Genomic DNA, 24499 nt, shown 5'->3' on the forward strand with positions numbered 1-24499 from the left:
TTGGTCTTTTTTGGGGGACTTGCCTGTTTTGCATGTTATTTTGGCATTAATATGTGTCACATATCAGTTTGCAAACAATGTAAACAAAATAAAGTATATATCAATGAGTTAATAAAACCGTATACAAACATGGTCTCTTTTTTGTAAGGCAGCTCCAAAATGCAGGTGTTTCAGCCTAGCTCATTGCTTTCTGTGGTGGTGGGGCAGGCCAGCAGAAAATACAGAGCGTTGCGCCATGATTGGCCTCAGTGTTCTGTCACTCATGGGGACACTACGTCACCGCCAAGTCTAAGGGTAGAGCTTGACAATTCAAGCCCCTTGAGTGCTGCTATAGATAAAATGCCCATCTGCCTCACACTAATAATTTGGTCCATTCACCTGCCCTGAATGACGGGTCGCCACTGCCAGGGAGATATGTATACTGTAGCTAATACTAAGTGTATGTTGTGTAATAAGCTCTTTGTAGCCCATTTTCCTCACCCTAATAATTTGGTATATTTTCACCTCTTAATTTTGCCTACTGTCCTGACTTGGTGGTGCACATGTAGCCTATAACCTTTTTGAGAAATGTAATCATCGAATATTGTAAGAGCTTTCATTGTCTGCTTATATTCCCCCTTTATTTATCCTACGGTTCTGACTTGGTGTACAGGGAGAAACACTGTAAGAACGGCCATGTTCTGAATTCTGTCATAGTCTGGGTAGCCATTTGATTAGCTGTTCAGGAGTCTTATGGCTTGGGGGTAGAAGCTATTTAGGAGCCTCTTGGACATAGACTTGGCGCTCCGGTACCGCTTGCCGTGCGGTAGCAGAGAGAACAGTCTATGACTAGGGTGGCTGGAGTCTTTGACAATTCTTAGGGCCTTCCTCTGACACCGCCTAGTAAAGATGTCCCAGATGGCAGGAAGCTTGGCACTGGTGATGTACTGGACCGTACGCACTACCCTCTGTAGTGCCTTGCGGTCGGAGGCCCGAGCAGTTGCCATACCAGGCAGTGATGCAACCCGTCAGGATGCTCTCGATGGTGCAGCTGTAAAACCTTTTGAGGATCTGAGGACCCATGCCAAATCTTTTCAGTCTCCTGAGGGGGAAAATGTTTTGTCATGTTCTCTTCACGACTGTCTTGGTGTGTTTGGACCATGATAGTCATTGGTGACGTGGACACCAAGGAACTTGAAGCTCTCGACCAGCTCCACTACAGCCCGTCGATGAGAATGGGGGCCTGTTAGGTCCGCCTATTCCTGTAGTCCACAATAATCTCCTTTGTCTTGATCACATTGAGGGAGAGGTTGTTGTCCTGGCACCACACTGACAGTTCTCTGACCTCCTCCCTATAGGCTGTCTCATCATTGTCGGTGATCAGGCCTACCAGTGTTGTGTCGTCAGCAAACTTAATGATGGGGTTGCAGACATGTTTGGCCACGCAGTCGTGGGTGAACAGAGAGTATAGAAGGGGACTAAGTACACACCCCTGAGGGGCCCCAGGGTTGAAGATCAGCATGGCAGATGTGTTGTTGCCTAACCGTACCACCTGGGGGCGGCCCGTCAGGAAGTCCAGGATCCGGTTGCAGAGGTAGGTGTTTAGACCCAGGGTCCTAAGCTCAGTGATGAGCTTCGTGGGCACTATGGTGATGAACACTGAGCTGTAGTCAATAAACAGCATTCTCACTTAGGTGTTCCTTTTGTCCAGGTGGGAAAGGGCAGTGTGGAGTGCGATTGAGATTGCGCCATCTGTGGATCTGTTGGGGCGGTATACGAATTGGAGTGGATCTCTAGGGTATCCAGGAGGATGCTGTTGATGTAAGCCATGACCAGCCTTTCAAAGCACTTCATGACTTCCGACATGAGTGCTACGGGGTGGTAATCATTTAGGCAGGTTACCTTCGCTTCCTTTAAATGAGGCTGAATGAACTGTTTCGCTGCCAGACAAGGCTCTGCTGATAGCCAGGTGTAACTGTGGTATAGTGCAATTAATGTACTGTTTAGTGTTGTGTAGTGGCTTTGCTGGCATGCATCTCACATTTTTTTGTTTGTTGCCCCACCAAGATTTACATGCTAAAATCACCACTGTTGTCCCGTGTGCTCCCTCTCTGGCCTCTAGGTCACCAGGCTGCTCGTTATGGCGCACACCTGTCACCATCGTTACGCACATCTGCATCGTCAGACTCACCTGGACACCTGGATCACTTCCCTGATCACCTTCCCTATATATGTCACTCCCTTTGGTTCCTTCCCCTGGCGTCATTGTTTCTGTTTCATGTCTGTGTGCTGTTAGAACATTCATCCAACTACAAGCACCCTGCTGTGGGTCTGTGGCTGCGCTGCATGAAGCCCACCATGGCATTCTTTTGGTATTGTTCTTAATCCCATTCCCCTTTCCCTAAACTTTAAAATTGTACGTTTATAGACCCAATTCCAGCAAACATGGTGTAGTTCGTGGGTGGGCAATTTACGGCCCAAGCCCATTCAATCCAGCCCGGGGGAGATTTAAGTAAAAATAAACAAACACTCCAGGCCACTCTTGAACTTCTAAAACTAGATTCAAGTATGTAGAAAATTATAAGGGACCTATACGTTTTCAAATAACCTAATTGCCCTTTTTCTGGGCCATAAATAGCTTTATACAGTATATAGGTTACTGTGGTGCAGACTTATTTCCCGGTCACTACATAGGCCTAATTTGGAGTACTTTGGACAGGATTCGGGGACATTTGTGGCCACGCATCTGATTCACTTGGAGAGCACTTTGCAAATGACTTCCATGCATAGATACGATTCCAACACTGTGCATCTATTTAGAATGTTTAATGTTGAGTACTTTGAATTTGCACATAAATCCATCCTCTTAGAAACATGGCCAAGAAATAAGCTTACAACATGATCATGACGAAAGCTAAAAAGGACCAGTGCATTGATTAACTGTGATGGGGACTTCTTCATTCTACAGGGGAAACTAAAATAACACAAAGATAATAGATCAATAAATGTTCTACACAATATCACACAACAACGTTCTGCTACTATCTGGGAACATGCCGTTATAGCTTTATTATTTGGTAACATATTTGTCCCAGGTCATGTTGAACACATTCACTGTACAGTGTGGCTATTTCAACAACAGTACACACATTATTTTATAATAGCCATTCTATAGCCTAATAAAGCAACTCATAAAGTTCCCCTTTTTTATTTTGCAACCATGAAGTATGTTGTCCAGCCTGCTAAGAGCAAAGCACCTAACAGAACTGTGTAACTGAAGAGAACAAATTTCAGAAGTTCTTTGAAGGTCCGAAGAAAGCGGATAGACAAGGGCTCCATCTCGTAACGGTATTCCATTTCCCAATGAGTGATGTAGTTTGCAGGATCTGTCTGCTCTGCAATCACAGGCCCTGAAAAGATGAAGGATTTTAATTTGTCCCCCCCATTGGGTATATATACAGTAGAGCCTACAGTGCATTTGGAAAGTATTCAGACCCCTTGACTTAATCCACATTTTGATACGTTACAGCCTTATTCTAAAATGTATTAAATTGTTTCCCCCTCCTCATCAATCTACACACAATACCCCATACTGACAAAGCAAAAACAGGTTTTTAGATTTTGTTTTGCAAATGTATACAAAAAAATGGAAATATCACATTTACATAAGTATTCAGACCCTTTACTCAGTAGTTTGTTGAAGCACCTTTGGCAGCGATTACAGCCTTGAGTCTTCTTGGTTATGACGCTACAAGCTTGGCACACCTATATTTGGGGAGTTTCTCCTATTCTTCTCTGTAGATCCTCTCAAGCTCTGTCAGGTTGGATGGGGAGTGTTGCTGCACAGCTATTTTCAGGCCTCTCCAGAGATGTTCTGTCCGGGCTCTGGCTGGGCCACTCAAGGACATTCAGAGACTCGTCCCGAAGCCACTTTTGCATTGTCTTGGCTGTGTGCTTCGGGTCGTTGTTCTGTTGAAAGGTGAACCTTCGCCCCAGTCTGAGGTCCTGAGCGCTCTGGAGCAGGTTTTCATCAAAGATCTCTGTGTACTTTGCTCCGTTCATCTTTCCCTCGATCCTGACTAGTCTGACTAGTCTCCCCTCACTGAAAAACATCCCCACAGCATGATGCTGCCACCACCATGTTTCACCGTAGGGATGGTGCCAGGTTTCCTCCATACGTGACGCCTTGCATTCAGGCCAAAGAGTTCCATTTTGGTTTCATCAGACCAGAGAATCTTTTTTCTCATGAAGAGAAATCTTGTTTCTCATGGTCTGAGAGTCCTTAAGGTGCCTTTTGGCAGACTCTAAGCAGGCAGTCATGTGCCTTTTACTGAGGAGTGGCTTCCATCTGGCCTCTCTACCATAAAGGCCTGATTGGTGGAGTGCCGCATAGATGGTTGTCCATCTGGAAGGTTCTCCCATCTCCACAGAAGAACTCTGGAGTTCTGTCAGAGTGACCATCGGGTTCTTGGTCACCTCCCTGACCAACTCCCCCCCCCCCCCCCCCAATTGTTCAGTTTGGCTGGGCGGCCAGCTCTAGGAAGAGTCTTGGTTGTTCCAAACCTCTTCCATTTAAGAATGATGGAGGTGGCCTCCCGAGTGGCGCAGCGGTCTAAGGCACTGCAGTGCTTGAGGCGTCACTCCTGTGGCGGCCGGGCGCATGCACGCTGACATGGTCGACAGTTGTACAGTGTTTCCTCATACACATTGATGAGACTGGCTTCCGGGTTAAGCGAGCAGTGTGTCAAGAAGCAGTGTGGCTTGTCAGGGTCGTGTTTCAAAGGACACATGCCTCTCAACCTTCGCCTCTCCCGAGTCCGTACGGGAGTTGCAACGATGGGACAAGAATGTAACAATTGGATATTACGAAATTGGGGAGAAAAAGGGGTAAAAAAAAAAGAATGATGGAGGCCATTGTGTTCGTGGGGACTTTCAATGCTGCAGAAATGTTTTAGTACCCTTCCCCAGATCTGTGCCTTGACACAATCCTGTCTCGGAACTCTACGGACAATTTCTTCGACCTCATGGCTTGGTTTTTGCTCTGACATGCACTGTCAACTGTGGGACCTTATATAGACAGGTGTGTGTGCGCCTTTCCAAATTATGTCCAATCAATTGGATTTACCACAGGTGGACTCCAATCAAGTTGTAGAAACATCTCAAGGATGATCAATGAAAACAGGATGCACCTGAGCTCACTTTTGAGTCTCATAGCAAAGGGTCTGAATACTTATGTAAATAAGGTATTTCTGTTTAAAATGTTTAATACATTTGCTAAAAACTTCTAATAACCTGTTTTCGCTTCGTCATTATGGGGTATTGTGTATAGATTGATGAGGATTTTTATTGAATTTAATCAATTTTAGAATAAGGCTGTAACATAACAAAATGTGGGAAAAAGTCAAGGGGTCTGAATACCTCCCGAATGCACTGTATATCAGCAACATATATTTATAGCTGGAGAGTGCATTAGTAAAGGCATTGCGACCTATAATTGTAGTTTATGAATAATTCATTTGTCAATTGCTCCAAATGCTTTTGGCATTGATCTCGCGCTTAGCAAATGGTCAAACATTTACTTCTGACACAGTTACAAGCATAGCTAGGCTAGTCTGTAAATCGTATTTGGTAATTAAACTATTGAAATATACCTATTGATATTTGAAGACATAAGAATGAGAAATGTCTAAAATAGCTGTTACTTTCGTATCAAAAGCCCTAATAATTATTTGTAGAGATGAGAAATATTTTTATATTTAGCTTCAACATCCGAACCAATAACAAGATTAGGAAGAAGCTGTTGTTTGTAAACATTGAAGTGCTGGTCCACACGCTCAGACCGGTAAGCAACTTTATCGACAGAAATTATGTTCAAATGTATTTATTTTAAAGTATATAAAGGAACTAAATTCCCTTACATATATCTATCGTATATATGTGGACATGTACCTAGTGCACCTTCAAGCTAAATAATGTAATAGCCTATAACAAAATAGTAGCAATAAAATATATTTCTCCAGACGAAATATTTCACATTAGTTGCACAAAAACAGCCATGCCCCACTTTCGCAACTCAAAATATATCTTTCACTTTGATAACCTGCAGTAGGACTGCAGTAAAAATTATTAAATTGTTTAACTATAACCTACTGTTACTGTTGATGTTATATGATTTCATGCTATTTTTCTAGTATCTGAAAGCTCTTAAAATGTAAGCGCATGGTGGATACATAACCTACTCACTGGGCATAGGGCCTATAACGTTACAACGTTTCAATATTTATAAACTGCTTAAATTGGTTACTTACCTTGTCGGTTTATATGAAGGATTTTCAACCTCTTTTAAAATTATTATGTTGAATATACTCTCTGTACACGGGTTTCAATGTGCTGCCAGGAATACAAGGTGATGTCCGTTGCCACAAGTCCTAATGGCAAAGGAGGGGCCAACAACAATTACATTGATTACAAGAGTCCTGAGACCCATGGGGTTTTCCTAATGGAAAATTAAGCCACGTCCTACACCCGCTTCTCTGAGGCGAGACCTTGCCAAATACACAATAATAGGCTATGCATTTTCTATTGTTTTAGCTCTGAAAATCCTCTGGTGCATGCAAGAACCGCTCATTTCATTTTCCACTCTTTATAAAAATGGTCTTATTATATGTGTAATTGTTAGCATTTAACATACCAAAAGGAATGCAATGTCACATTAATATATCTTCATGAGATGTGATATAGTGAGTTCCTCGCTGTTGGTTCACTAAAATCTCCGACTGCTGTCAATACCCGTCCCCCACTGAGTACAAGACCCAGCTGTCCACAGCGCAGGGCACGGACAAGCCATCGATCAAACCGGAGATCAAACCAAACTCCAACGCACGTATCCTCTACCGGAACATGGAGCAAATAGCCTCCTAATTCAATCAGCGTCCAGCGCTGTCAAATCAGGGGCCCTTATGGGGTAAGATCTCCAGACAGCAGAGGGCCATTATCGGCTGATAGGTAGGCCTGTTATTGGGCTAATTGCTCCTCGAGAGAGCAGGACTGCTGACGGCTGACTGGGCTCTCAACCTTTCCTCTCCACGCCACTCCTCCCTGCCTGCATCCTTTGGTACCATCTTTATTTTCTTCTACAGGATAAACAACTCATTAAGTAACAATACATGTGGCCTAATTCACCGTTATCAAGGCTTTTAGATCCTATATGTTGAAGGTGGAAGAAGGGGGAAAAGGGATAGTGTAATGGAGGTACAGTACAACTTTACATCAGACTTTTTAGTTTCGTTTTCTAAACCAGAAAAACATTTAGCCATATTGTAGAGTGTAAGGATTTTTTTTTAAATGGCCAGTTTTTTAGAGACCTGACATTGACTCTGGTTATAAAAGCAGTCAATTACACATTTTATTTACAGCACTACTTTTCCCACAAATAATGGCAAGCAGAGAAAAACCCTATACAACACAAAATATAGGTTGAAATCACAAAAATAATAATACAAGCATCTACCTTTCAGCCTTTGTGTTAATACAGTATATATATATTTTTTTTTACAATGATCTTAAAACCTTCCGTCATGCCACAAGTAAGATGATATCTTCTCAGCTCCATACAATGACCAAAGCAGGTGGCAATGGAGATGTGCATTTAGCAAGCTGTTAGAGTTGCAGGCAAAAGACAGGGAGAATCGAGGAGCTGACTCCTGGTCACCTCACACTGACAGTTGCTGAGATCAATCAGACACACCTGCAGGGCGCTGGAATATGGACATTAAAAAGAAGCGGCAAGGTCTTTTGTTCTGACTGTTTGATGTGTCTAGCTGTGCATCTGTTCCCCGAGGGGGCGGGCAGCAGGCTCAGGGGGCCTCCGGGCGGTCCATCAGAGACTTGATCCAGCTGGTACCATTGATGAGCTTGGTAGTGGCAATGATGTACTCTGTGCCACCATCCTCCATCTGAGACAGGAAGCGCAGGGCAGCAATTTCCGCATAAGTCACCCCTCCCAGAAAGAACACCAGGGTGGTCCTGTTCTCCCCCTGCTGGCCTGTGGGACAGAGTGGGGAGAGAAAACAGTCAAACAGGGTGAAGTTCACAGGGTGCACCACTCTCCAAGGGTGACTCAAGGGGAGTTGGGATATGCAATTTGTTATTTATTTATTTCACACACAAATATAAGCACCCACCAAATTATTAATATTATTACTTAGCAGATTGTTTGTTTTGAAGTGAGGTTACTTTAACCTCAAAAACTGATATTAAACATGTAAACACACAAAGAAAGTAAGAGACAGTGCCTCGAGTCAACCCCCATCTACCCATGTCCCCACCCACACACTATTCTCTCAAACAAACTCCGCCCTCTTCCTGCTACAACAGGCTCGTCTATTGTCAGTCTTCCATTATCACCTTTCTACAACAAAGATATGGCAGACATGTAAAAACAAGTCAACTGTCTAATACCCAAACTCACAGTTGTAATTAACACATTGCATGGTGTAAATAAAATCTCATCAAATTAATTATCCTCTTGTCAATGAGATGTCCAAACTGACCCTGGAGTCAGCAACGCATAGTTATAACGCTTAAGATGAGGATATTCAACTCCCTGGTCTCTGAAAGGTCAACGGTGCCTTTGCCTCTCCTCTTTCATACACAAATACATGTACACAAACAATCACCCAAACAGACCCACACTTAACGGTAATGTACAGTTTTGTTCACTGTGTACAATAAATCAACTGCTGCTCGAAGACATTTGGCACGGCAGGGACAAAGCCAGCTCTTATCTACAGCCAGCAGATTACCACACAGGTCATCATTCACCCAGCCTTTCAATAGCTCAGCTTGTTGTGCAAGAGAGCAACTTGCTGCCTTGGTCTCCTGCTGTCCTTACGTTTCTTATGGAGACCAGCAGGCAGCTGTTGTCTCTCCTCAAAGTGTGGACCAGGGAGCATCTTCAGAACTTCCTCGATGCTGCGCCAGCCGGGCCTGGCCAACACCTGGGTCAGACGGATGCTGAGAGGAGCATAACCACTGTACACATAGGAGATGTCATTGGGGTTCTGGAGGAAGATGACACATACACAAGTTGGGTATCAGTACAGACAATACTACATACAAATCCCACTCTCACAGTTGGAGAAAAAAAGTATGTACGTGAGTTTTGGTAAGGTTGTTGTTACATTTGGTTAATGCTTTGAGCTTTTTTTCTCAACTTGCTTAATAAACAAAAACAACCCAACTCCATTATTGTGCAAATACAAAGCAATGACCAAATTGTCACTACAATACTAACAGTATTATTACACAGGTGTAAGTGTTACCCTCCCCCTCCCAGACCGCATTATGTCTCCCTCATGGGATTCATTCACCTGTTCGTTGGCATCCTCCATCCAAAGTTTGAGTGTCTTCCTGATGGTGGGGTAGTTATTCCTGGTGCTTGTCTGGGGCTTCAGAAGACCTGTCTTCTCCAGGTTGTTGAGGGTAAGCATGTGTTCGTATCCATAGGTCTAGAGAAAACAGCACAGGTCAATCATGTTGCCACAGTAGCTTTCATCACATCTTCAACTGACCATCACTAGTATTAAAACACTGACTTATTGTAATGTAATCAGAAAAAAATGCACCTGCAGGATCTCTCTCTTGTAGTAGTCCAATATCTTCTGCTTGAGGCCATTGTTGCAGACTGACTGCATACAGACCAGCCGCAAGATTTTGATCAGAGGATCCTTCTGGGCAATACAGTCCTCAATATATGTGTTAACCTGGACAATAGGAACAAGGGGCCTTTGGTCAGCAAGCCATGAGACATGAGCACACACATACACACAGGGACTAAGCAAAACATTCTGTTAATAGTTTTAAGCTTCTTCAAATATTATCAGAGCCAACCTCATCCACACTACAATCTACAAAGCATTGAAAACCTTGTGTACCTTGTCTGTGTCAACTCCAGTCATAAACTCCTGCTCCACTGTCAGGTTATCAAAGAAGGCCTCTGAGGCTGAATCAGAGCGAGAGAGAAAGAGAGAATATCCATTTACCTCTCAACGAGTATCAACAGTAGTCTTTCTCTAAACGATATGCCACACATTTGACAAAGTCAACTACATTAAATGTCACCAAGATCAGATTGTATCAGTTTTTTAGGGTGGAGGGCATGAAGAAAGACAGATTAAGACAGAAGGAAGGGATGATGAATGGAGAGTTGTTAGTTGGACATGAAAGGAGAAGGAGTAAAGGCTGTTCTTCTCACTGGTGATGTCCTTGATGAGTTCAGCTATGGAGGTGTGATTGGCCAGCGAGCTCCGTGCTGCCTGCATGTGGGGCAGCTGGGACACAAACTGCTTTATCTCGCCAACTGTTTTGGCATTATGTCGCTCCTGCAAGACAAAATCAACAAACTAACATTAACACTGGAAAAAAGAGACTGTGTAGTGTTACGTACAGATGTGAAATGTGAGAGCCGGTTGAGGAATTACTAAAAATCTCCTAGGAAATTACAAAAAAAATCTACTTCTCAATTACACATTAAACAGACACTAAACTCAACGTAAATATGTGGAAATTATTTCAGATTAAACATACAGTATGGAATGCTGTCATGTAGGCATAACAATAGTAAGAAATTGTTTGATGCCTAGAGAACAGCTGATGCTCTCACTGATATGGTCATCCATCAAACTAGAGAAAATGAACTTTGATTGGGAACAGGTCTGGGCAATACAGAAATGTAAAAATACATAAACTGAAACACCCACAGGTGTGGGACTTCAGTCTAATTATCACATGCAAAGCATCCAGTGACAGTTATGATGCCAAAAGTGTAGGCCTGTAGGGGATGCATAACAAATCATCAGTGGGAGATTACGCATGAACTAAAAACAGTTGCTTTTATCTGCCACTCCTTTATCGTAAAAAGTGTGTTTACTGTCTTGATCGATAATACTAATTGTCAGTTGGCTTTACTTTTTGCCATTGGAAAACCACCTCCTGAAAAGTCTCCCTGGCACATAGAAGGTAATCAATAAGAACACCAATTGATATGATTAGAGAAAGCGGTAGCTAATGTAATTGAGCGGTCTGACATTCGGATTTATCTGAGATTGTAATCCCCAGTTTGTGAAGTGACATTTATAACACATTAACAAAGTGATTTGGATCAAATTAGACAGGAGTGGTTACAAGGAGTGTCTGTCTGTCTGCTTGGATGAAGCCAACCTCAAAGGCAGCAGAGATGATCTTGGCCTTCTTGCTCAGTGCAGCCCCTATGGCGTTGAAGTTTTTGTCCCGTATCTCAGCATACAGCTCCTCCGCTGAGTTGAGCTGCATCTTCTTGGGCTCCATGGGCAGGTCTTTACCCACCTCACCCTGCTTCTTTTGGGCAGCAAACTTCTCCGGAGGCAACTTCACATAACCTGTTTGCAGACACATGCGCACAGAATAGATAAACAAGCACACAAAGGTCCAAAACCCCATACACAAATCAACAGAGATCCCTCAAGATGTCTTTACGTCAATCAATATGTGATTAAATATGTCTGTATTTAGCTTGCATTGTGTTTTCATGCATTAACAGAGGCCCATCCTCACCGTTGGTGATTCCATAAACTTCGTCAATGAGGCCCTCATAGGTGAGCTGTGTGGCCAGAGGGGTAAGCAGGTCTATGTTGCGGTCCAGCAGCAGCAGTGAGTCGAACACAGGCAGGATCTGAGTCTGACTGCCAGCAAACTCCCTCTTCATCCTAAGCATCATATTAGCTACATGCTGGACATTGAGAAGAAATAAGGATTTTATTTCTAACACAATTAAAGCATAAATTTACACTCCACATTACTCCGTTACTCATAAAAGTAATCTGATTTAAGTAGCATGTTACTTTTTCAAATTGGGTAATATTATTAGTTACTTTGTCAAACAACACGTGCGCTACTTTCAGAATCATATCTCTACCGGGCACGTGCTTTCATGATCCGATCTCGACTTGTTTCCTCATTTAGTTCTCGAGCGAGTGGAGAAAGGCTGCTTGGAGAAATGTCATCACAGCTGCTGGCCATAGAAACATATAGAGGGCACATCTCTGATATTTGCCATCAATTGCTTCTGTGATAGCAAAGCCCATAATGGGCTTTCCCATCTAGTGACAAGTGTATACCCTCTATACATCTCTATGGGTCCGTGTACGTGCGGTCTACAACTAGAACCTGTGGCTCAAGAGAAATATTTTGAATGAAAAGATAGGAAATCTGTACAGATTTGCGAAAAGTGCAAATCAATCCCAGAACAACAGCAAAGGACCTTGTGAAGATGCTGGAGGAAACAGGTACAAAAGTATCTATATCCACAGTAAAAACAAGTCCTATAACGACATACCCTAAAAGGCCGCTCAGCAAGGAAGAAGCCACTCCTCCAAAACCACCATAAAAAAGCCAGACTATGGTTTGCAACTGCACATGGGGACAAAGAACGTAATTTTTGGAGAAATGTCATCTGGTCTGATGAAACAAAAATAGAACTGTTTGGCCATAATGACCATCCTTATGTTTGGAGGAAAAAGGGGGAGGTTTGCAAGCCTAAGAACACCATCCCAACCGTGAAGCACGGGGGTGGCAGCATCATGTTGTGGGGGTGCTTTGCTGCAGGAGGGACTGGTGCACTTCACAAAATAGATGGCATCATGAGGGACGAAAATGATGTGGATATATTGAAGCAACATCTCAAGACATCAGTCGGGAAGTTAAAGCTTGGTCGCAAATGGGTCTTCCAAATGGACAAGGACCCCAAGCATACTTCCAAAGTTGTGGCAAAATGGCTTAAGGAAAACAAAGTCAAGGTATTGGAGTGGCCATCACAAAGCCCTGACCTCAATCCTATAGAAAATTTGTGGACAGAACTGAAAAAGCGTGTGCGAGCAAGGAGGCCTACAAACCTGACTCAGTTACACCAGCTCTGTCAGGAGGAATGGGCCAAAATTCACCCAACTTATTGTGGGAAGCTTGTGGAAGGCTACCCGAAACGTTTGACCCAAGTTTAACAATTTAAAGGCAATGCTACCAAATACTAATTTAGTGTATGTAAACTTCAGACCCACTGGGAATGTGATGAAAGAAATAAAAGCTGAAATAAATCATTCTCTCTACTATTATTCTGACATTTCACATTCTTAAAATAAAGTGGTGATCCTAACTGACTTAAGACAGGGAACTTTTACTAGGATTAAATGTCAGGAATTGTGAAAAACTGAGTTTAAATGTATTTGGCTGAGGTGTATATAAACTTCCAACTGTACATTCAAGCAGCATATTAAACTGGGATAACATTGTAGGTTACATCGGCAAGAACACAAACATTTGCCAGGGCATATTATTTATTTATAAGTCTGATTAGCTTCCCACATCGCCATGTGAAATAATCAACTTGAAAATCACTTTACTATCTTGGTTTAGCTTGGCATTAAATAAGCAGCCTACTTTGCATTGAAAACCAAATATCAGTGACTGTTCAAACAGTAAACCAACAATATTGTAGCCTTATTAGAATCCCTCAAAAATGGTTTTTGTTTAGAAGTGATAATGTTATTCTAGGCTATTTTGAAACGCAAAAACAGATAGCCATGTGCTTGTTTTTCTCCATGACTAAAAATCATGACATTCTATTTTAGTTGATATGAGAGTGAATACATTGACGCAGCATATCAAATTAGGATAATGTTGTAGGTACCGGCAATAAAAATATTTGCCAGAGTATATTTAATTATACATCTGATTATTTCACATGGCGATGTGAGAAGCTAATCAACTTCAAAATCACTTCAACTTCAAGATTGCTGTCTTAGTTTAGCTTGGCATGAAATAAGTGGTCTATTTTGCATTAATAACCAAATATAATCCCAGTGACTTTTCAAACAATAAACCAATCAACATTCTAGCCTTATTAGAATCCCCCACAAATGTATTTTGTTAAGAAGTAATAACTACCTGATTGACTACCTAAAAACAGCCCCAAGCCCTGTGCTTTATTTTTCTCCATAAGCAAAAATGATGGCATTCTATTTTTAGCTGATATGGGAAGTAATATATCCAAGCAGCATATTCAACTGGGATAATGTAGGTTACACTAGCAGGTATAAGAATACTTGCCACGGCATATTATTTCATTATAAATCTGATTATTTCACATGGTGGAGATGTCGGAAGCTAAAAGGCTAGCTTGCTGTCTTTTTAGCTAGCTAGCAACCTGCTAGCGGAGTAGCCTATAGCCAACTGGTAGTCACAAAATTAGGTAATTTATAACAAACCTAAACTTTCATTAGAAGTAGCTATCAAATACGCAGTTGGTTTTCATTGAAATTAGTTAACAGTGGTGATGAAGTTTCACACGTGAATCTTCTTTGATTTTATGACAAATGGAAGATAACAAGAAAATCTATGCTATCACACCCTTGTGTATGTTACTATTAGGGAGTCTAAAAACACATGGACCAGCGAGGGTATATTTTTCATGAAAGTAATGCCAAGTAATATATCACGTTACTTTCCACACAAATTAATATTGTAGAGTAACGCTTTACTTTGTTAAACGTAACGAGTAAAATGTACTATATTACTTTCCCAAATAACTAATACCAACACTGGCGCCAATATGGAATTCTAAACCTAATGAAGTCCCAAGTGGTTCCCAATACTCACCCGTGCACACTCCCCTTTCCCAAATATCTGGGGGATGGTCCCATACAGAGCCTGGAGAGTCATAAGGCCCTTGGCGGTGTGGTACAGACTTGTCTGGTCACTTTCTAGATAGCATTCCTAAAAGAGCCAGGGCACACGGGTTATTACCCCATACAATACAAATCATAGCTTTGTACCTGAGCCTTACTGGGCCTATACATACACTGGGACATGTGTAGTGTCTTTGTGCATGTCCCTGTCCTAACCTACCCTGAAGGCCCCCTCAGACTCCATGGAGAGCAAGTCTCCATCATAAGGGATGAGGTCTAGGATGTACTCGTCTATGTTGATGAACGAGCCCAAGACCCCCTGCTCCTTCAGCCGCTGCTCACAGAGCATGCTCCGCCGGGGCACAAACAGGATGTGGAAGTCACGTGGGGAATGCATCTTATCCTCACTGCAAGAACACACATTGAACACAAGAGATGCACTATAAGGGGGAAAGCAAAACCCATCCACACCCACATGCAATACTGGCTGCAGCATTACTCCAAAAACAAGGACAGTGTTTAACATAGGGATGTGACAAATGTAAAAATGTTCTTATGGTTTATTTTTTATTTATTTTTTTACATCAGAAAATGACCAGTTAAATGTACTACAGTCCTGGCTACCTACCAGCTAGACCGCATTCACCTTATCGCTATCCCCCACCTACTCAAATCAAAGATGGTATTAAATGATGATTTATTTTTTTACAACCAAATCTCTATTTTTGACATAAATGGCATGTTATAGAAGGGTCCAGGTATGTTTTTGAGAAACTTAGCCCAAACAGAAAATCACTTCCTCATCCTCGTTGTGTAGTATGGGGGCCCGAAAAAACATGAACAAAGGCTTCAAAAACACCCAAATACGTCTATTAGAAACAGCAAAGCTCTCAGTATAGTGATGAAGGAATATAACATTGCGGATAAAGTTCGGAATGACAACTTCATGTGTACAACATCTAAAGACCTGCATCACTATAGGGAGAGCTTTCCTGTTTCTAAAAGGATGTATTTGGGTGTTTTTGTAGCCTTTTCATTTTTTTTAGGGGCCCACATACAACACAAGGATGAGGAAGTGATTTGCTGTTTGGGTCAAGTTTCTCAAAAATGTGAAATCACAAAAAAGGTGTCTGGACCCTTCTATAAGATGCAATTTAGATCAAAAGTTGAAATTTGGTTGTAAATAAGTATCCTTTAATGCTGTTTAAGAAAATGTATCCTTTAATGCTGTTTTAGGTTCTCTGTTGTGTGCCTCTCCTCCATGTTCTCAGTTGTCAGTACATGGGACCTTCATGTCACACTTTTCACATCAATGTGATGGCTCGTTGCAGTGATGTATGACAGTGTGTTCATTTCTGTAATCAGCACTGTGATTTTCTCACTCCGTCCCTTATCACACTGCTGCCAAAAATGGGTTGGGTCTCACGGTGCCTCCCTTTCAGCATTGCACCTGTACTGCAAATGTAGCTCAATTCCACCTCGCAAAGTTTACATTTCATCATCTTCTCATTTAACTTCTCAAAGTATTGCCCTAGAGGACTTCACTGCTGTCACTTCCCTGACTCACTTTGCCATTTTTCCAACTGTGAGCGATGATGACGTGCGTAGCGCTTTTTATCAGTGGCAAATCAAAGATGCATATCTCCTACTTACAGCATTGTTGCATTAGGCATTTGTTGAATTTGTATTTTTGCCTTTATGATGATGGGGACCTGTTAGTGGTAGTTTGGTGATAACTGCACTGTGACTTTAATTTGGTTAAAAAAAACATTAACGAGACCACATTCGTTTAAACGTTACACCCCTAATGCCAGTGAGATAATGTGATGTTGACCTTTTTCTTCTTGTCCTTCTTTGGGATTGGGTTGGCGGATCGCATCCAACACCGCCACCTACTGTACTGGAGTGTGAGGCTAGCTACGGCCTACCTACATTAAATCCTCTTCATTAGTCCTGTTCCTTCAAGAAAGTGAAATAGCGCCCTAGATACACCACTTCCCTCCCCCCACTACACCACCCATACCCCAACCCGGTCTAGCCTCCCTAACCCTTTCACACAATCTCTCCCTATCTACAGTACCAGTCAAAGGTTTGGACACACCTACTCATTCCAGGGTTTTTCTTTATTTGAAATAACACATATGGAATCATGTACTAACCAAAAAAGTGTTAAACAAATCAAAATATATTTCATATTCTTCAAAGTAACCACCCTTTGCCTTGATGACAGCTTTGCATACTCTTGGCATTCTCTCAACCAGCTTCATGAGGTAGTCACCTGGAATGCCTTTCAATTATCAAGTGTACCTTGTTAAAAGTGCCTTGTTAAAAGTTAATTTGTGGAATTTCTTTCCTTCTTAATGCGTTTGAGCTAATCAGTTGTGTTGTGACAAGGTAGGAGTGGTATACAGAAGATAGCCCTATTTGGTAAAAGACCAAGTCCATATTATAGCAAGAACAGCTCAAGTAAGCAAAGAGAAACAACAGTCCATCATTACTTTTTCAGTCAATGCGGAAAATTTCAAGAACTTTGAACGTTTCTTCAAGCGCAGTCGCAAAAACCATCAAGAGCTATGATGAAACTGGCTCTCATGAGGACTACCACAGGAAAGGAAGACCCAGTTACCTCTGCTGCAGAGGATAAGTTCATTAGAGTTACCAGCCTCAGAAATTGCAGCCCAAATAAATGCTTCATAGAGTTCAAGTAACAGACACATCTCAACTGTTCAGAGGAGACTGCGTGAATCAGGCCTTCATGGTCAAATTGCTGCAAATAAACCACTACTAAAGGACACCAATAAGAAGAGATTTGCTTGGGCCAAGGAACACGAGCAATGGTCATTAGACCGGTGGAAATCTGACCTTTGGTCTGATGAGTCCAAATGTGAGATTTTTGGTTCCAACCGCCATGTCTTTGTGAGATGCAGAGTAGGTGAACGGATTATCTCTGCATGTGTGGTTACCATCGTGAAGCATGGAGGAGGTGTGATGTGTGGGAGTGCTTTGCTGGTGACACTGTCTGTGATTTATTTAGAATTCAAGGCGCACTTAACCAGCATGGCTACCACAGCATTCTGCAGCGATATACCATCCCATCTGGTTTGTGCTTAGTGGGACTATCATTTGTTTTTCAACAGGACAATGACCCAAAACACACCTCCAGGCTGTGTAAGGGCTATTTGACCAAGAAGGAGAGTGATGGAGTGCTGCATCAGATGACCTGGCTTCCACAATCACCCACACTCAACCCAATTGAGATGGTTTGGGATGAGTTGGACCACAGAGTGAAGGAAAAGCAGCCAACAAGTGCTCAGCACATGTGGGAACTCATTCAAGACTGTTGGAAAATTATTTCAGGTGAAGTTTGTTGAGAGAATGCCAAGAGTGTGCAAAGCTGTCATCAAGGCAAATGGTGGCTACTTTGAAGAATCTAAAATCTAAAATATATTTTTTTATTTGTTTAACACTTTTTTGGTTGCTACATGATTCCATATGTGTTATTTCATAGTTTTGATGTCTTCACTAGTATTCTAACAATGTAGAGATTAGTAAAAAAAAAAAAAAAAAAAACATTGAATGAGTAGGTGTGTCCAACTTTGACTGGTACTGTATACAACAGTGTTTGTCTATCCGACCCCCAATCACATCCTGCCACTGCCCTCATGAGGTTCAGCACCTTCCTACACTTAATTTCAATATGCTCAACATGTCTCTTCCACGTAAGCCTCTCACTAAACCACATAACTAAATAATTAAACTCTGACACCCTACTTATATCTGTATATTTGCAGCCTAACATCTTTAACCTTCTTCCTAGAAAACACCATAAAGCAGGACTTGGTCACAAACATCCTAAACCCCCATGTTAAGAGACCAATCTTCCACACCTTCTTGCATCTTCCTCATCACAAATTTTACATTCCCACCTCTGTTCCCCCATCATCAGCATACCAGGCCATACACTCACTCCCTGTCTCACATCTAAATGCATGCTCTTCAACCGATCACTGCCGCACCTGCCCGCCCGTCCAGCATCACTACTCTGGACGGCTCCGACTTATATGTGGATAACTACAAATACGTAGGTGTCTGGTTAGACTGTAAACTCTCCTTCCAGACTTACATTAAGCATCTCCAATCCAAAATTAAATAAAAATCGTCTTCCTATTTCGCAACAAAGCATCCTTCACTCATGCTGCCAAACATACCCTCGTAAAACTGACCATCCTACCGATCCTCGACTTCGGCGATGTCATTTATAAAATAGCCTCCAACACTCTACTCAACAAATTGGATGCAGTGCCATCCGTTTTGTCACCAAAGCCCCATATACTACCCACCACTGCGACCTGTACGCCCTCGCTTCATACTCGTCGCCAAACCCACTGGCTCCAGGTCATCTACAAGTCTCTGCTAGGTAAAGCCCCACCTTATCTCAGCTCACTGGTCACCATAGCAGCACCCACTCGTAGCACGCGCTCCAGCAGGTATATCTCACTTGTCACCCCCAAAGCCAATTCCTCCTTTGGCCGCCTTTCATTACAGTTCTCTGCTGCCAATGACTGGAACGAACTGCAAAAATCACTGAAGCTGGAGAGTCATATCTCCCTCACTAGCTTTAAGTACCAGCTGTCAGAGCAGCTCAGAGATCACTGCACCTGTACATAGCCCATCCAACTACCTCATCCCCATACTGTATTTATTTATCTTGCTCCTTTGCACCCCAGTATCTCTACTTGCACATTCATCTTCTGCACATCTACCATTCCAGTGTTTAATTGCTATATTGTAATTACTTCGCCATCATGGCCTATTTATTGCCTTACCTCTCTTATCCTACATCATTTGCACTCACTGTATATAGACTTTTTTGTTTTATTTTTTCTACTGTATAATTGACCGTATGTTTTGTTTATTCCATGTGTAACTCTGTGTTGTTGTATGTGTCGAACTGCTATGCTTTATCTTGGCCAGGTCGCAGTTGCAAATGAGAACTTGTTCTCAACTAGCCTACCTGGTTAAATAAAGGTGAAATAATAAAAAATAAAAAATAAATATCCTGAAATATGTCATCTATCATCAGGGTGAACCACACTTCCCTGAGGAGTACCATTGTCCACTTCAAACCGCAATGACAATTCTGACCCCAACCTCACCCGTATAACTCGATCGAACAGGAAGTCCATGATCCAGTTATACAGACGTCCCCCAATGCACTCAACTTGATCAACAACCCTTCCCTCCACATGGTATCATAAGCTTTCTCAATGTCAAAATACACAACACTCATCACCTCTTTTATTGTCAGGGCCTTGGCTATCTCTGTAGTAACTGTCACCAGGGCATCCATGGCAGACCTCCCTCTCCTGAACCTACTCTGTGCTACACTAATCGAACCTCTAACTTCCAAGAAATACATCATCCTACTCACTATCATCTTTCCAATCAACTTACACATGTTGGATGTCAGCACGATAGGCCTATAACTGCCCGCCCAAGCGGGATCTTTACATAGTTTTACGAACGGCAACACCACCGCACTGATTCCCGCAACGTCTCCAGCCAGCAGGAATCACTGCAGTCCTACACATCTTATTAAACAACCCTAACACTGCTTCCAACACACTGTCCGGTGCATGCTGAAACATCACATAACACATCCTATCTTCACCAGGAGCAGTCCGCCCGCAGCCCTCCAACGCCATTGTCATCCCAAACATAGAAAACTCTGCATCCATAGCTTCTCCTGACTCGCCTTTTTTCTTTAAAACATCTCTATGCTCCTTTAGCTTCCCTCCCTCTTACTCTCATCACACAGGTGCTCACATCTATGAACCACTGCAAATTCACAACCTATGACATTTGCCTTTTCTGTACTTGACACAGCTGTGACGTTTCCTTCTACCAACACTGGAATTGCAGCATTTTTACCCTTCCCCATCATATTTTTTAAAACATTTTCCAAACTACACCAATTTTGGTCCCTCTACCAATAGTGGAGCAAAATTTCCGCCATGCCTCCCTTTTCGCTGTCTTAATCATTCTTCTGGCCGTCGCCCTCTTCCTTTGATTCTCCATGAGATTCCTTCCTGTCAATCCATTCCTTCCGTAGAGCTATATCCATTTCCTGCACCACCTTTGAGCCCTCATCTGCCCACCATGGCACCACCCTGCGTCTTCCTCCCCTGAATGGTCACATTTGCAGCTGATATAATTACAGACGTTACTGCCTCATCGCACTCATCCATCGCACTCTTCCACAGACATCATTAACACACACTAATCATAAATTCTTCGACTATACTCCCATTGTTATCTTAATGCGTACTTCCCCAGATTTCTTTATGGGCATTAATAACACCACACCATATTACCTTCCTATCAATACACGTCCTATTAATCCCTTCTACAGTTGAAGTCGGAAGTTTACATACACCTTAGCCAAATACATTTAAACTCAGTTTTTCACAATTACTAACATTTAATTCTAGTAAAAATTCCCTGTCTTAGGTCAGTTAGGATCATCACTTTATTTTAAGAATGTGAAATGTCAGAATAATAGTAGAGAGAATGATTTATTTCAGCTTTTATTTATTTATTCACATTCCCAGTGGGTCAGAAGTTTACATACACTCAATTAGTATTTGGTAGCATTGCCTTTAACTTGGGTCAAACGTTTCGGGTAGCCTTCCACAATAAGTTGGGTGAATTTTGGCCCATTCCTCCTGACAGAGCTGGTGTAACAGTCAGGTTTGTAGGCCTCCTTGCTCACACACACTTTTTCAGTTCTGCCCACAAATTTTCTATAGGATTGAGGTCAGGGCTTTGTGATGGCCACTCCAATACCGTGACTTTGTTTTCCTTAAGCCATTTTGCCACAACTTTGGAAGTATGCTTGGGGTCCTTGTCCATTTTGAAGACCCATTTGCGACCAAGCTTTAACTTCCTGACTGATGTCTTGAGATGTTGCTTCAATATATCCACATCATTTTCGTCCCTCATGATGCCATCTATTTTGTGAAGTGCACCAGTCCCTCCTGCAGCAAAGCACCCCACAACATGATGCTGCCACCCCCGTGCTTCACTGTTGGGATGGTGTTCTTTGGCTTGCAAGCCTCCCCCTTTTTCCTAACAAACATAACGATGGTCATTATGGCCAAACAGTTCAATTTCTGTTTCATCAGACTACAGGACATTTCTCCAAAAAGTACGATCTTTGTCCCCATGTGCAGTTGCAAACCATAGTCTGGCTTTTTTATGGCGGTTTTGGAGAAGTGGCTTCTTTCTTGCTGAGCGGCCTTTCAGGTTATGTCGATATAGGACTCGTTTTTACTGTGGATATAGATACTTTTGTACCTGTTTCCTCCAGCATCTTCACAAGGTCCTTTGCTGTTGTTTTGGGATTCATTTGCACTTTTCGCACCAAAGTACGTTCATCTCTAGGAGACAGAACGCGTCTCCTTCCTGAGCGGTATGATGGCTGCGTGGTCCCATGGTGTTTATACTTGCGTACTATTGTTTGTACAGATGAACGTAGTACCTTCAGGCGTTTGGAAATTGCTCCCAAGGATGAACCAGACTTGTGGAGGTCTACAATTTTGGCTGATTTTCCCATGATGTCAAGCAAAGAGGCACTGAGTTTGAGGGTAGGACTTGAAATACATCCACAGGTACACCTCCAATTGACTCAAATGATGTCAATTAGCCTATGACATAATTTTCTGGAATTTTCCAAGCTGTTTAAAGGCACAGTCAACTCAGTGTATGTAAACTTCTGACCCACTGGAATTGTGATACAGTGAATTATAAGTGAAATAATCTGTCTGTAAACAATTGTTGGAAAAATTACTTGTGTCATCCACAAAGTAGATGTCTTAACCGACTTCCCAAAACTATAGTTTGTTAACAAGAAATGTGTGGAGTGGTTAAAAACTAGTTTTAATGACTTCAACCTCAGTGTATGTAAACTTCCAACTTCAACAACATAAGAGCTTTGCAGGGGTTATAGAAATTAGCTATTACAATTGTTACTTCGATCCCCACACATTCCAGTATCTCCAATACTCTGTATGTCATCCCCTCTTTAACGAACGTAGCACAACCCCGACACCTCCACTCTATCACACTGTACCAAACTGAGTCCCAGAATCACAAACTCCAGTTGAGGTTTGAGCCATGCCTCTTGTACACACTACATCTGGTACTACCTCCATGTCATCTACACAATTTTAAAACTCCTGCCCATTAGCTATTAAGCTTCTAGCGGTAAATTGATGGATTGCAAAAACCATACTAAATAGTTTGCTTTTGTAATTCCCAGAAAATCTTTGGCTGCGCGTACCACCACATCTATGCGTGCAGACTTTTTCTTAACCTGATCACTCATATTCATCACAATACACATGAACGCCAAGAAGTCAACCCTGTTCACCACCAACGACCGCATACTGATGGACACATTCCGTGGAGACCCCAGTTTGTGCTACTCCCTCACCTCCCCCTGGGATGCTGACCTGATGACATTCTCAGCTATAATATCCATCAGTTCCAGTCTGGGACGGACAAAGAAGATGATATTTTTCACGTCAGCAGCAGGAAGACGCCCCCCTTTGAGGGTGAACATCTTCTCCACCTCATGTTCCTGGAAGATATAAAGCAGACAGATCTGTCAACAACCAGCTTGACATATTGCTATTGCTGTAATGTGCGCCTTTGAAAACACAACGATTAATTGTTGCCATTCTGTCAGACTCGCTTATAAAAAAGTCTACACACCAAAGTACACATTTGAGTCAGTCTTACCTTCAGCAAGGAATATTGTGCTATCAATCCAAAGGGTCCAGTCAGGTATTCATCCCACACAATAGCCTAAGAACAGTCAACAACAATCAATTTTAGTCACATAAATACTACGAGTTCTAAAGTTGAAACTTAAATCGACTGCATCTATTTAGCTACTATGTGGATGACTATGTACCACAACAACCCAATTATTGTTTATGATAGCCTAGATAGCCTAGAATGCTAGCTAGTGTTGAACAGACATTTCGGATTAAAACAAGATAAAAGGGTTTGTAATTTTTAAACGCTTTAATCCAGGCGTTTTACCTTGCTTCCTGCACATTTGTCCAAAAACTCACGGAGTTCCTTCCGCGCTGCTTCCCTCAAAATGTTTAAATTTACTCTTCCATAGGATAAGTGCGCAGACATTTTTGCTCTGACAGTAGGGAGTATCAGGTGACTGCTAGCGGGTGTGCATCATGTGACCAAACAGCGAACTTCTTTGAGTTATAATAAATATTCTGTCCAAAAGATGGCGCTATATCTCCACAATGAACACCCCAGTTATCCCGGAACTGTGAGGTCAGATGCCGAGAAAGGCATTTAGAGATGGGCGGTCCATTTAAAATGAATAAATAAATTAAAGACAAAAAATCGAGGACAACGTGTGGCAATAGTATTAACGATATGCCTCTGGCAACACGTTTTGTAGATGACCAGGGCAAGTTTGATGAAGCCTATAAAACACAGACATGCAATGTGACCTTTTCATGGGGGGGCAGAAACTTCATAATGCTACCCCGACCAGGAGGCGGATTGAGCATCCAAATCCAATCAAATCAAATCCATTAAAATAAGGTTCAATGTTAAAAGTCTAGGCTATTGGAAAGTAGTTTTTACTGAAAGTGTTTAGTCTACTTTCATTCAGCTAGTGTAGCCATTCAATTAAATGGTAAGTTGCAAGAAAAATGTAGAACCAAGAAACCAAGACAAATCTAAAGTAGAACCAGGCAAGAGTCCAC

General features: G+C 42.2%; 1 protein-coding gene across 2 annotated transcripts; it reads right to left on the reverse strand.

Moving 5' to 3' along the window:
• Positions 1 to 7359: 7359 nt before the first annotated feature.
• On the reverse strand, positions 7360 to 23954 carry LOC139545382 (vacuolar protein sorting-associated protein 33A). 2 transcript variants are annotated; one of them, XM_071353095.1, is made up of 13 exons: positions 23805 to 23954; positions 23499 to 23564; positions 23210 to 23337; positions 14917 to 15103; positions 14668 to 14784; positions 11572 to 11746; positions 11200 to 11396; positions 10235 to 10361; positions 9915 to 9982; positions 9606 to 9743; positions 9351 to 9488; positions 8873 to 9041; positions 7360 to 8023 (listed from the first exon to the last, which is right to left on the reverse strand). In XM_071353095.1, the coding sequence occupies exons 1-13, from the start codon at positions 23904 to 23906 to the stop codon at positions 7836 to 7838; spliced, it is 1800 nt and encodes a 599-aa protein (XP_071209196.1). In that variant the 5' UTR covers positions 23907 to 23954; the 3' UTR covers positions 7360 to 7835. The 2 variants fall into 2 exon arrangements, with proteins under 2 accessions (XP_071209196.1, XP_071209197.1); XM_071353096.1 differs by lacking the exons at positions 23499 to 23564; positions 23805 to 23954 and having other exon boundaries at positions 23191 to 23337.
• Between the last annotated feature and the right edge of the window lie 545 nt (positions 23955 to 24499).

The sequence above is a fragment of the Salvelinus alpinus genome, chromosome 19, assembly GCF_045679555.1.
Source record: "Salvelinus alpinus chromosome 19, SLU_Salpinus.1, whole genome shotgun sequence".
Taxonomy (NCBI): domain Eukaryota; kingdom Metazoa; phylum Chordata; class Actinopteri; order Salmoniformes; family Salmonidae; genus Salvelinus; species Salvelinus alpinus.

Coding starts and splice junctions, on each gene's coding strand:
- LOC139545382 (XM_071353095.1), bottom strand. CDS start 23,906: ATGTCTGCGCACTTATCCTATGGAAGAGTAAATTTAAACATTTTGAGG. Junction 23,565..23,804: donor ACAAATGTGCAGGAAGCAAG/GTAAAACGCCTG, acceptor GACTGTTCTTAG/GCTATTGTGTGGGATGAATA. Junction 9,744..9,914: donor CTGGAGTTGACACAGACAAG/GTACACAAGGTT, acceptor CCTATTGTCCAG/GTTAACACATATATTGAGGA.